Source organism: Diceros bicornis, chromosome 10, assembly GCF_020826845.1.
Source record: "Diceros bicornis minor isolate mBicDic1 chromosome 10, mDicBic1.mat.cur, whole genome shotgun sequence".
NCBI classification, from domain to species: Eukaryota; Metazoa; Chordata; class Mammalia; order Perissodactyla; family Rhinocerotidae; genus Diceros; species Diceros bicornis.
In genome coordinates, this window is record NC_080749.1 from 44100138 (window position 1) to 44114640 (window position 14503).

The window sequence follows — 14503 nt, forward strand, 5'->3', positions numbered from 1 at the left end:
TTGAGTGTTCCCTGTGTGAATTTCTTTCACAATACCATTGTGTATTGTATTTAACATGAAGTCTGTAAGCTGTTTGAAGGAAGAAACCATGTCTTATTTATTTTTGTGGCTCCAGTAGTACAAATAATAATATAAATAACAATAATAATAAATGACATTTATTGAGAACTTAATACATGTCTGGCAAATTCAAGAACTTTAGATGTATTAATCAGTCACTCGAGACACAGAGAGATTACATAAAATGCCCAAAGTCACACAGCTAGGAATTAACTGAAACAGGACTTGAATCTGGGTGGTATATGGCCTCCTATACAAACTCTCAGCGTCTATCCAACACTGCCTTTCTGTTGACCTCCTAAATGGGAGCATCAGCAGCGGAGGGATAGGTCATACCAGCAAGAACTTGGACTTGAGCACCGAACAACCTTATGGGGGTGTGGCAGATGCTTAGGGAAGGACACAATGGGACAGATGAAGGAAAGCCGACAAGACAGATGGAGACTTGTATAGCATTTATGAGAAAGCAGCATGAAGAGAGTAAAGACAGCCTGAGGCAGCAGTAGGGAAATCTAGCAGCAGTTAATATCATTGTCTGGGTACAAAATTGGGTTCATGGGCAGAACTGAGGCTCTAGAAGGACTCTTAAGAACAAGGCAGGAATCAAGTCCAGAAATCAAAACAAACAAACAAATCTGGAGAATCAGGTGGGCAAATAAGGCAGTAACTCAATCATGCAGGTATCACTACTCTTTAAAATACTTTTGGCTGATTAAAATTGTTTTTAACTTTTCCCTTTTTAAATCATCAGATGTTAGGCCCACTAGGAGAGATAGTATTCTTTAGGTCACAGTGGCAGTAGTAAGTACAAAACTGTATGTTGTGATGAAATTAATACTGAGACAGAAATAGCCTAGCATTGGAAGACTTGCACCCCTGAACCTGACTGTGGACTATTCATTTCAACAGGCGAACTTCCCTGACCTGTGTAGTCCCCCAAGTGGCCTTTAAAGTTTGCAGGGGTGGAGTTTTCCCAAGTAAATGAGATAAGAAAAATCTTGAAATTTTTACATGGTGGTTTAGTTTATACATTCTTAACCCTATTCCTATGACAGAGGACTTCACTCTCCAATTCTTATTCTCAGTTCTATTTTTTCTTATATGTGTAAAGATGAAATAACACATTTACTTTGCATAAGTAAATGAAACCTAATTGCTACTTCCCCAATTAGATACTTTAGAAAGGAACTCATTGCTTCTTTATTGAAAATACATAGAGGAGGAGAAAGAGTGATTCACTGGGCTAATTAAGAATAAATAAGCATCATATGATTTAATTGATGTAGTATATAAGATAGATTTAACTTGTATTACCATGAGAGAGTATAGTCTATATTTTAGAGTACGTACCAGATTTTAAATACCTAATTTCAAAGTATATGCTAGTAAAATTAGATGGGTTCATTTATTTTATGAAAATATGATGTGATCAGTGAAATTTAAAGTTAGGCTTAACTTATGCTTAGATTCCAGTTCAGCTAGTATTTATCGAACTCTTCTCTTATGTTAATTTCTGAGCTGATGCTTTCACATATATTGTCCTATTTAACACAGCATAATACAATTAGATATTAAACAGTTGACCTTTTCATATTTGTATCATACTTTAGCTTATTTGGTAATGAAAAAATGGAACACCTCCAGAGTAAATACAGATGCTTGTGTTGAATATTAACATTGAATCTACATGTTAATGTTCAATTTTCTTAATTTCTTAATTTAAGAAAACCAAGAAGTTAAAATTCTGCATCTGTTATTTAATGAAAAAATTGCAACACATTGTTAAAGAAGAGTAAGAAAATAACGTGGTATGTGAGATGTTACAAGTTTGGAAAATACCTGTTTTAATGTTAGTGAACTGAATGAAATCAACCTTAGTTTTCCATGAAGTCTTTTAACATTAATGAGGATTGACAAGTTTCAAGCCTTTGGAAATAATAAACACTTAAAAAGCTAGCTCTCGGGTCATGTTTATAAAATATATGTGTCTATATATTTCTACTACTCCTTAAAACAACTGGAAAATCATTCATTCATATTAGCCAAGAGAGACCTTTTGAACTCAATTGAAAGGTAATTTCTGCATGGAGCTTCATGAGTAAAAATATACACATGCATTCCTTGAGTTAAGGGGAACATTCTTTGCAAGTGTTAAATACTTATATTTGATAACTCTTTTTCACTCCTTTTCACACATCCAGAAGTTTATTCCATACCCTCTTTCTCATGTCTTTCAGAAATTAAGCGTTCTTGAGTTAATCGTGATATTGTGAGTTCTCTGATGACTCAGAGTCTCTTCCCCACCGTTTTTTCCTCTTCTCTTCATTTCAGCAGTATTTTTTGATAGCTGTTTCTTAAGGTCCTGTATGTAGGCTGACATTTTAATTATATGTCCATCTCCAAAAAATTTGATGTCATGGATTTTTAGTCATTAAAATAAACGTGAGACTTATGTGTAGGTTAGGGTCACAGCAGGAAACAGATGGTCACTCAACAAGGGTGATAGAAAGAGCTTAATGAAGGGACTATTTTTAAAGGTGTGGGCAAGATAAAGGGATATCAATTAGGGTTAGTGAAATCACATGAATTTGCAACAGCCAGAAACTGTCACTCCTCCTAGGCCTAAAGGAGCAAGGTGTGGGAGCAGTCAATGCAAACTGGCAAGACCTGTAGCTGTAGAAGAGTCACATGACAAGAGTTCTGGTCTTTGATAGAGGAACACAGCCATTTCCAAACTGTGACCCGACAGGGCCTATGTCTCTCTCCTTCCGCTCTTCAGTCCTCTGTCATTATCTCTCATTGGCTAAACTCAATTGGAAGCTAGAAGGCAAAGGTGATGCAGTCCATAAAGACATAGAGCGTGGTGGAGAAGAGGGGAAAGTGGATCTGTGAGGGCTAGTGAGAATATACAGCACATGATACCATTCTAATACCTAATAAAAATGTCAGGAAAATTGGTTGCTTTTTAAAAATTGGTATGGTAAATAGTTCTAGGGAAGAATGAATTCTGAATTGAAAATGAACTGTTTTCTCCTCTATTAATCCATTCTCAGATGAGAGGAGAATTATCAAAAGGACTTGAAAAAGTTTGAATTTTCCTGGAAATTCATGGGAATACTGTTAGATTTTGGTTTGTATAACTAGAAAAGTTTATTTCGTTGAAGTCTGTGCTCAAGAGTTATGGTAAATTAGAAAAATGCATTATTTACATATTTATAGAGGGTTTAATGATATTTGTCAACAATTCTAGAAGAAATTGTTAATATTTTGATCTGAATATTTTAACACTTAAATGTGCTGGCCCATATTAGTTGCCCTTTCATAAGTGAGTGTATTGGTTCAAGGTCACTTCAAATATGAGAACTGAGCTAGAAATTTCTTTTTTCTGCTATTGCTCTCTAATAATTGTTCAGTAAAAAAAAAAACAACAAAACTCTTCCTTTAAAAAAATTTTTTTGGAGGTAGATATACTCTCAATTTACCTTCATATATACATTTGTATCCAAAACACAAATGTCTAAATGTTTAGAAGTAATCAAACTGTGGAAAATCATAGAATGCATTTGAGTTATGCCAAGTACATGGAGTTTGCCTTTAAAATAACTGAATACAAATCAATTTAGTCATAAGCAGGGTTTAACTGGAGAGGATCATAGATAATACTATGTTTTCCTTCTTTCCTGGGAAGGCATGGGAGATATGTGCTTCAGTGGAACTAGGAAGAGCAAACCATTTCCTGGTGGAAGGAAAAACAAAGTCAAAATAGTTCAGCAAAGGATATGTGATTTACATATATGTAATACATACATACATAATATGTCCCCAAACTTAATGTATCAGAAACTTCAAACCTTGAAAAATATTGATTTGAGAAGTAATTTATTATTGTTTGTTCATTTGGTTAGAGGCCTATGTAAATGGATTTAAGATATGATTTCTCTGTGAATTACTTACTATTACTTTGTCCCAGGGTCATAGTCTATACCAGTGTTTTTCAAATTGCAGGTCACAACCCATTTTTAAGTCCTGAAATAAATTTAATGGATAGTGACTAGCATTTTTAAATGAAATAGAATACCCTAGAACAGAAAATATCAGAGTGCATTGCTTATAGTAAGGGTAAATATTGGTTTGTGAAACTTTTGTTTTGATTACATATATATGAATATATGACTGTGCTGGGATATATCATATATTTCTGACTATAGGTCATATCCCCCCAAATTTTAAAACATTTCCTATACTATTTACTGGAATCAATCATTTTATAAATGTTTACCCAATGGTGTGGCAAGGGTAAATTGTATTGAGAGGTAATGTAGTATATCTTCACTTCCTACACAGTGCTAGAATTTATTCCTAAATGGCAGTTAGGATGCATTAATGTATTTGGTGTTCAACAAATCTAAAGAGAGTAACAGAACAACGTGAAATAAAAATCTTACCAGTGTATTTGGGATTACCATCTAGACTGGCAGTTAGTGCCATATGTCCCTCTGTATTCCCTTCATCACATCCGATGTTTACTTGCTCTTGGTAATAAGGGGGAAGGGAAATACTCCATTAAAAAATCTTTAATAATATTGAAATGATCTTTTGAACTGTAATCAAAGTAGAGGAATTTCACTATATGTATTTGTATTAATTTGTATCTTGGGAATTTTCAGACTGAAAGATCATATATTTGGTGTCTTTATGGAACATCCAGAGAATATTTAAGGAGGGTAATGTATATGAAACCTCAAAATAAGTCACTTACATTGAGTAACATTTGTATTCTAGCTCTAGTTCTTTTTTCTTTCAAAGTAACATTAAAATTAGGTCACTTCTGAGCCAGCCCTGATGGCCCACTGGTTAAAGTTCGATGTGCCTTGGCGCAGAACCACACCACTCATCTGTCAGTAGCCATTGTGTGGCGGCGGCTCACACAGAAGAACTAGAAGGACCTACAACTAGAATATACAACTATGTACTGGGGCTTTGGGGAGGCAAGAAAAAAAAAGAAAGGAAGATTGGCAACAGATGTTAGTTCAGGGCAAATCTTTCCCAGCAAAAAAAAAGAAAAGTTCTGTGGGCTTCCTGGAGCAAGGAAGTTCCATGGTGATTTTAAAAAAAAACAATTAGGTCACTTCTGTTTGCAACTTGTGTAGTAATTAAGTAATCGACTATTTCCTATTTAGATTCCACTTCTACTTCTGTTGCAAAATTTTATCTCAATATCTTAACATTTGCTATTCAATAGAATTATATTTTGTACGTGGGCAGCATGCATGCTTTTTATAAATAAGGAGATAAACCATTTTATATAAGTTGAAAATTGACTCAGGTCTTTGAAATCAAAATTAAATATTGTATAGGAGAGAACATCTTATTCCATATAAAGTGTTCCATTTTGCAGTTAAGAGACTGCCATTGTGAGATACAGTGGAATAGTGCTCCTTCTGACCTTTGAACATGGATGCATGACTTAGCTTTTGGCATTCTTCATAACAACACCCCAAGGGCGGAGATACATTCCAATGTGACATATATTTGAATATGTCTTGCACAGAGGATAAATTTAATTTGTAAATGTATCAATAACAGATTCTAAATAGGCTGAAACTTGCATTTGTCTGGTTCAGGAAAATTATATAAATCCCATCTTTAGTTTCTATAACAATAGAAACATTGTTATTTTGCTCAAACCAACAGATTTTTAGAACTTTGCCAAACAGAAGAGCAATGAGCTCTGAATCCTGTCTTCATTTTCATTTTTTCTCTCATTCATAGTGTAGGTTTCTTTAACTCTGATTTCAAACACTTTGCCCTGACTTGTCTCAGCACATGTTGTCAGAAAGACACAAGACTACAGGCTATAAAACATGTCCTTCTGCTGTATATTTTGCTGCATGTGAAGCACATGAGAGCCAATCTTTCTAGGTTGAAATATGTCTATAATGCTGCAGTTGAAAGTACTGATTTTTAAAACATGGAGGCCAAATCTTTATCATGATTATGTTCAGGAATTAAAAAGCTTTCAAAGAAGCCACACAAATCTTTTACTTTTCTAAAGTCTTATACTAGAATAGGCTTAGAAAAAGATCTTGGGAGACTCATTCATCTTCGGTCTACCTTTCCATTTCTCCTTTTGTGCTCAGTGTTCACTTTTAAGGCTATTTTTACATACGTGTTAACAATGAGATAAAAGTTGGAAATAATTTGTATTTCACTTCATTCAGTATTTTATATTTTGTCATTTCTGTATACTCAGAATGGATTATACTCACCCCTTCCCCTATTGTTTTATTGAGTACCAAATCAGTGAGTGTATTGTTTTGAGCATGTGTACAATGTCCAGAAGACAGAGTGTCTGCCCAGCCATTCTAAATAGGTAAAATATATATATATGTGTATATTCTATATATTTCTATATATATAGAAACCGAATGAAAGTTTAATGCACATGATTGTAATTTACAGTTTAGTTTGAATAAAATGCATTATGCTGAAGCAAAGTAATTAGAGTAGTAGTTTACCTAATAATTGCTACTAATTGCTATCAAGATATTAGATCCCCCCAACCCCATTTTTAATGGAAGTGGAATTATTTCACCTTACCATAGCATTAGTGATGTTAATATTAACGATTTTCATATTTTCCTTGTATAGTTGAAAACGTCATCTTGTTTACAAGAATTCTTTTTTTTTTTTTGTGAGGAAGATCAGCCCTGTGCTAACATCTGCCAATCTTCCTCTTTTTTTTTTTTCCTGAGGAAGACTGGTTCTGGGCTAACATCTGTGCCCATCTTCCTCCACTTTATATGGGATGCCACCACAGCATGGCTTGCCAAGTGGTGCGTCGGTGCGTGCCCAGGATCTGAACCGGCAAACCCCGGGCCGCCGCAGCGGAGCGTGCGTACTTAACCACTTGCACTACCAGGCTGGCCCCTACGAGATTTCTTTATCAGAGATAAAAATTCCTGTTACTAAATTGATGGGATAACAGTTTGTTTTCTGTTTTTCATCTCACCAACAAATGATGCCAACTAGAATGTTTGCCTCCCATTTCATGGAAAATAAAATGACATTCCTTCACTGACTATGTGGTCAAATTAATTTTAGTCTCCTCCTTTTTAAACTAACACTTGATAATTGCATAGAATAGTCATGTACAAATAGGTTTAAGTGACTGAATGAAACCCCTACACTATTAGATCATATTAAAGTTTATTTTCTGAAATTAAGAGAATATATGTACTATTATTTAATCCTCTTTGTTCCCATTCTACAGAGAAATGATGAAGAGGCAGTTGTGGATAGAGGTGGAACTCGTTCTATTCTCAAAACACACTTTGAGAAAGAAGATTTAGAAGGTAAGACATTTTTTCCCCTGAGATAACTGTTGATATGCTTTTCTAAAGTATTCCAAAGAGAAATGTGAAATTTGTCACAGTGTGGAGAGTTGGAAAAGTTGATATCAGAGTAATGGTGGTGGTGGTAGGTGGTGGATGTGATTGTTTTGGTGCAGTCCAGAATGCCAATGGGCAGGCCTGCAAACGATGAGAAGCATTCATTCATCCAACAGACATTTATTGAACCTCTACTCTATTCCAGGCACTGTGTTGTGTGCCAGTCTTTCAATAATCCTTGGTTCAAGGAATTATAATTGATTGGGGAATGAAAAGAAAAAAATTATGACAGACCAGCATATTAGGTGCTATGTGAGAGGGGAGAATAGGACAGGAGGGGCATCTAATCCAGCCTATGTTGTCAGAGTAGGCTGTCACTGGAAGAGAGTTAAAGACACTTGGTCTTCTAGTTTTACTCAGATATATGCGGGAGAAAGATGGAGGCACCATTTGCGTATGTTCTCTTTGACAGGAAGAAGGTCAGATAATTCAACAAGGAGGTAGTATGGTCTAGCAGTTAAGTGTACAGGCTCTGAAACCAAACTGTATTAGGTTCAAATATCAGTTCTGCACCTTATTAGCTACAGAAACTTCAGCCAATTAGTTAACTTCTCTGCGCCTCAGTTTTCTCAACTGTTAAACATAACAATGGAATATATTTCCTAAAGTTTTGTGAGAATTAAGGGAAAAATACTTAGAATAGTACCTGGTGTAAGAGTTATGTAAGTAAGGACAATTATTATTACACCACAGTTTAATGTACATACACCACTAGCTCATTTTTAACTTTTAACCACAAATTATTACTAGTGAGATACAAGATACATGATATTTTTCATCTTTTGGTTGAAAAGTGAAACCTAGGTGATCTGAAGTAAAACTAATCAGATAGCTCCTAATAATCTATTGCAGCTGAGAAGTAAGGGTTTATTCCCCTTAAGAATTGGAATGTAAACACTTAAATTACAATTAAATTCATTTTTCTTAGGTCTTATCTTTAGTTACAACAATTAAAGAACAGGAGAATTAATATAATATTTAGAGACAGCTTTCGACAACTATACCTACTCTGTGCCTGACATTTTGCTTGGTGCACAGAAAATACCCAGGTCTGGAAGGTTATACTTACTGGGTGGGTGTAGTGATTCACTGTGCTATCCATATTCATTTCACAAATTGAAGGGAACACAAACTTGAAAAATCTAACTGATAATGGATAATATGAAGATGATTTCTCCTTGGATTTGAAATGCCATTATATTACCTTTTTTTCTCAGCAACGTATTTACCTTCCTACTTATGTCATGCCATGACATATAAGCTATGCTTGTATTTACTAAACACACACAAGAAAACCTAATAAAGCAAGAAGTTAGCTTAAAAATATACTCAATTCCAGGGAAAAGCCATCTTGAGTTTAAAGATTATGATGGATGATCCATACACAGAAAATTGGAAGTTAACAGTTAATAATTTATAAATGATTACAGCAAAATATTGAGTGTTCCTTTGGGTGCAAATACATAATATAAAAATAAGATTTAATAAGGTAATTTTAATTATTATAGCAAGATGTATTACAAACATTTTCTTTTGTTGGGAATGGTTAGAGAATACAGATGACAGTGTATGATGATATTTAAAAGAGATTTCTGATTGGCAAAACAGAATTGGATAAGCCAGATTTTGTTCTGTTTATTGATGTTTATAGTGGGTATTTTAATCCCAGAAGTGAATAATTGTATCTAAGTCACTGGTGATTGAAATTAACATCATAGAATGCAAATGTAACATTACAAATTAGAATTTTGAAGGGAAATTGGAAAATCCTTATTTATATTGACTTTCTAAATATTTGTTCTGCTCTCAGACCGTACTAAGTAGATGAACATCCTAGCATTTGAGGATGCTATGGAGGATTCTGCTGTGATGCACACAAAGAATTAATAGATCTATTAGTGGTTTCTGGGTTGATTACTCTAACTCAGAAAATAATGCAGGGGCAATGTGATGGATGTCATGGTTCAGGAAAAATCAACTGGCAGCATAATATAAAATGAGTAAGTGGGACAGCACCAGTTAGAAAGATAGCATTACTGAGGGTAATGGTGGTGGTAGTTTCTCATTTTATGTAATTAAAGGAACAGACCAGGGCTTCACTTTTTAAGAGCTTCTTTAGTAATGCAGATAAAACACGCTGATAGATACGTATTGTAAATGAAATAGAGTTGGGAATTGATATTGAAGACAAACATTTTATAAACTCTTCTTTCAATTAAAATTTTAAATTTGAAAATTAGTGTTTCTCAAGACTTATATGTATATACTTAGGTAATAGAATTACTGGTATAGTTTAACATCCTGAGCACAGCTTGTAGAAATGCCAGGGCCAGCCCCGTGGCTTAGCGGTTAAGTGCGTGTGCTCCGCTGCTGGCGGCCCAGGTTTGGATCCCAGGCGCACACTGACGCATCGCTTCTCCGGCCATGCTGAGGCCGCATCCCACATACAGCAACTAGCAGGAGGAGCAACTATGACATACAACTATCTACTGGGGCTTTGGGGAAAAAAAAGGAGGAGGATTGGCAATAGATGTTAGCTCAGAGCCAGTCTTCCTCAGCAAAAAGAGGAGGATTAGCATGGATGTTAGCTCAGGGCTGATCTTCCTCACAAAAAAAAAAAAAAAAGAAATACCAGATAGTTAAAAATATCTATAAAGTCTCAGGTGAAATATATTTAATGGAAAATGATCACTTGACCAATATCAACCAATGGTGTAGTATATTAGTTAATATAGTCACATATGTTATAGATTCTGATGAATATGTCAAGTGTATAATTTTCTCTCTCCAAACCTATTTATTCCTTTGTTTTACATATATCTTGTACTTTTTTCTCTCTCTTCTCCTCCTATTATTTAAAATCAAGAGCATACAATTTTATTAGTTCTGTTCACCTCCTAGTTTTCTATATCATGCAGCCAGTAAATTCTTTGAATCTACCTCAGGGGTTTGTCTTCTCAATTCTTCCTCTTCATTCCCACTGCCACTGCTCTAATTCTTTCCATCTCCGAATACTGTGTACTATGTCTTTCCCACAATTTACCCTCCTTAATATTGCTAGAGTGTTCTTTCTAAGCATACTGTGCTTCCTATGGTAAAATGTTTGAGCAGCATTGAATCCCTATAATTAGTCCACCTCAGGATTCTGAGTAGAGCAAAAGTTGGTGAGGTTAACTGATATTTATTTTTGGTCTCCCACGTCCATGTGGGATTAGTACTATCTAAAGTATAAGATTATAAAAGGAGGAATGCGTTAATACCCTTGAAATTCTTTCTTCTACTTACCCTTTAATACATGTGCAGTGGGTAGAGTGGCCAGATAAAATACACAATGCTCAGTTATATTTGAATTTTAGATAAACAATGAATAACTTTTTAGTATAGGTATGCCGTGCAATATTTTTATTTATCATGTTTTATTTGCTAAATCTGGCAACCCTGCTAGTGGATGTTATGATGAACCACCAATATCTCCTCTTAAGGATTGAGGCACTTGTTTCTCCAGTTGCCATGGATGTTGCCTGCTGTTGTCTCACACCTGAATTCTTTCCTAGAAATTACCTTTACCTGAAAGGAGTTGCCTCTTGCCTTTGGGAGTTGCCTCCCTTGTGGCATATTGAATTCAATGAATGATCAGTGAAGGAATGTAAAGGCCTAGTCTCTTTGCCTCAATTTGGTACAACTAACTCTGAAGGGCTGTCTCAGCTTTAAAACCTCCTGTGGAATCAACTAGGCCTTTATTGCAACTGTACCGTAATTCATCTTCTTCCTGTACCGAATGCTGCTGCCTATATTTCCTCACAGGTGTTATTCTGACAGCTTTCTTCAACAAATCTCTACCTCAGAGTGTGTTTCCTGAGGAATCCGACCCACTTGATCATTTTCCTGGTCCCTGAGCAGTACCGATAGACATACTTGGTAACTGGCAGGACCTTCATACTGGTTTCTTAACCTGTGGAGTTAAGAACCATTGTAGTGGGTGAAAAGGCTCTGAAACTACTTGCCTTGGCCATGATAGTAAATGAAAATCAGTATTGCATCTGACGGGAAATGGCAGAGATTAGTGCCATCTTTTAAGACCTAAAGTATGTACCAATCTGGCCGCTACAGAAACTTGTCAAATCCTAGAGGATGGTGGTGGATTACTGCAGACTCAGCCAAATGGTAGCATAAATTGCAGCTGTATCAGATGTGGAGTCTTTTTAGAGCAGGTTGGCCTCAGGTACATAGTATGCAGCTGTTGATCTGGCAAATGCATTTTTTTTTCTACTGCTTTCAAGAAGGAGTACCAGAAGTAGACATTCCTTTGGGGAGTGCAGCAATATACATTTATGGTCTTGCTCCAGGGCTGTGTTAACTCTCTTACCCTCTGTCATAATAGAGTCCAAAGGGATTTGGACTGAGTGGATATTCTGCAGAACATCACGTTGTTTCACTATTGTGAACAAATGAACGAGCTGTGGCAAGTATGTTGAAGGTCGTGAATAAGACAGATGCATTTCAGAGTCTGTTTCCCAGTGAATCTGATGAAAAGACAACATGAAAGAGTGTGCAACGCTGTACTGAGTCTAAACGCTAGGATGTGGTCAATTTCCACATGGGCCCAATGAAAATAACCAAGTGCCCCTTGAATTATTCTTATTCACTTCAATTCTCTCTTCATTGTTCTCCCTTGTTCAGCTTTTTTCAGAATGGATGCCTGTACTTTAAAATTTAATGAATTTTTTTTCAGATATGACTATTATTATATCTTCTGCAGGCATAAAAATAAATTAATGACAAATCAGTAAAAACAGTATGTCTTATTAATAGTTAGATGTTAATAAAGAGAAGAAAATTCAATAGCTAAATATGAATGCTGTTATTTTAGCCATTTTGACAGAACTGATCAATTTCCAGTCAAGACAATACTGTCAAACAATTGAATTGTTTTTTTCTAAAATTTTGTTTAAATACTTTTTTTGTGATAAAAAATGCATAGCATAAAATTTACCATCTTAACCATTTCTAAGTGTACAGTTCAGTGGTGTTAAGTATATTCTCATTGTTGTGTAACCAATCTCCAGAAATTTTTCATCTTGGAAAAATGAAGCTCTATACACTTTAAACAACAACTCTCCATTTCCTCATCCCCCTATGCCCTAGCAACCACCATTCTACCTTCTGTTTCTATGAATTTGACTACTCTACATACCTCATATAAGTGGAATCATGCAGTATTTGTCTTCCTGTGACTGGCTTATTTCACTTAGCATAATGTCCCCAAGGTTCATCCATGTTGTAGCATGTGTTAAAATTTTCTTTTTAAGGCTGAATTCCATTGTATGTATATACTACATTTTGTTTATCCATTCATCTGTCAATGGACATAGTTGCTTCCATCTCTTGGCTATTGCAAATAGTGTTGTTATGAACATGGGTGTGCAAATATCTCTTCAAGATCCTGCTTTCAATTCTTTTGAATATTTCCCATAAGTGGGAATGCTGGATCATAGAGTAATTCTATTTTTAATTTTTAGAGGAATTGCCGTACTGTTTTCCATAGTGGATGCACAATTCTGCATACCCACCAACAGTGAACAAGGGTTCCAATTTCTCCACATCCTCACGAACACTTGTAATTCTCTTTTTTTAATAGTAGCCATCCTAATGGGTGTGAGATGATATCTCATTGTGGTTTTGATTTGCATTTTCCTAATAATTAGCAGTGTTAACCATCTTCTCATATGCTTGTTGGCCATTTGTGTATCATCTTTGGAGAAATGTCTATTCAAGTCCTTTGCTCGTTGTTTAATTGGTTTTGTTATTGTTGCAGTTGTTGAGTTGTAGAAGCTCTTTATATATTCTAGATATTAACCCCTTATCAGATATATGATTTGCAAATGTTTCCTCCCATTTAATAGCTTGCCTTTATACTCTGTTGATTGTGTCTTTCGATACACAAAAAATGTTAATTTCGAGGTAGTTCAATTGTCTGTTTTTACTTTTGTTGCCTGTGCTTTTGGTGTCATATCCAGGAAATCCTTGCCAAATGCAATGTCATAAAGCTTTCCCTATGTTTCCTACTAATTTATGGTTTTGATTCTTATGTTTAAGCCTTTGATCCATTTTGCGTTAATTTTTGTGTGTGATATAGAATGCCTGCACCTTTACCCTGCATATTGCTTTGTTGCCTAACCTTACACCTGTTATAGCTGGCAGTCCTCCCTACAGGTTAAATTTCTCCCCAAATCATTGATTTATAAAGAACCTCTTTAGTGAGAGAGAGACTGTTATTTCCATGTTTTTGGCAAGTATTTCTAACATAATACCTGCTATTTTTCTACAGTCTGAGAACATAGAAGAAGCAGTAAAACCTCAGGAATATTATTAAAGACTTTCTGTTTAAAACCTTTTAGATTGACCCATACCAAATTGATGCCTTCTCATCTCCTCCATTTGCTAGTGTTTTCCCTCCACACAGAAATAGAATGCCCGTTTTGCCCATTCATTAGTGTTACCTGATCCCTCCTGGTAGAATAATTATCTTCCTTCTCCACACCTTTCTGAGTTTACATCTTTTCTTATATTATTGTTATGCATATATTTCTTATCTTTCTTGTTTGATTATAAGCTTGTTGGGGGAAAAAATCTTCATCTGACACATATTTTCATTCTCCATGATATCCAACACTTTTTGGGTAGGTACTAAAAAATGTGTTGCATTAAATCTCATTTATATATAATTCAATAATATGTCACTAATCATGAAGGAAGTTAAATTTATGTAATGTAATTAGGTGCATAATTAACGCTCATCAAATATTTAATTACCTTGCAAATATTTAACATGTAAATACAGGAGTTTCTAATTATGTTGCACTGTACTAAGATAAATAAATCTAGTTACATTTTAATCTGATTTTCAGGAATTCATAAATTTAAAAGTTTAATGGAAAAGTTAAACTGATCTTTAAATCTTGGCCTACAAATTAAATAAAAAAGACATATCC

At 35.0% G+C, this 14503-nt stretch overlaps 1 protein-coding gene across 2 annotated transcripts in view; it reads left to right on the plus strand.

Moving 5' to 3' along the window:
* SLC4A10 (solute carrier family 4 member 10) overlaps positions 1 to 14503 on the plus strand; it is a 212320-nt gene that overhangs the window by 24479 nt on the left and 173338 nt on the right. For both annotated transcript variants that reach the window (XM_058549098.1, XM_058549099.1), the window contains exon 2: positions 7334 to 7415. In XM_058549098.1, the coding sequence (XP_058405081.1) occupies positions 7334 to 7415 (82 nt within the window). The remainder of the gene's footprint in view (positions 1 to 7333; positions 7416 to 14503) is intronic.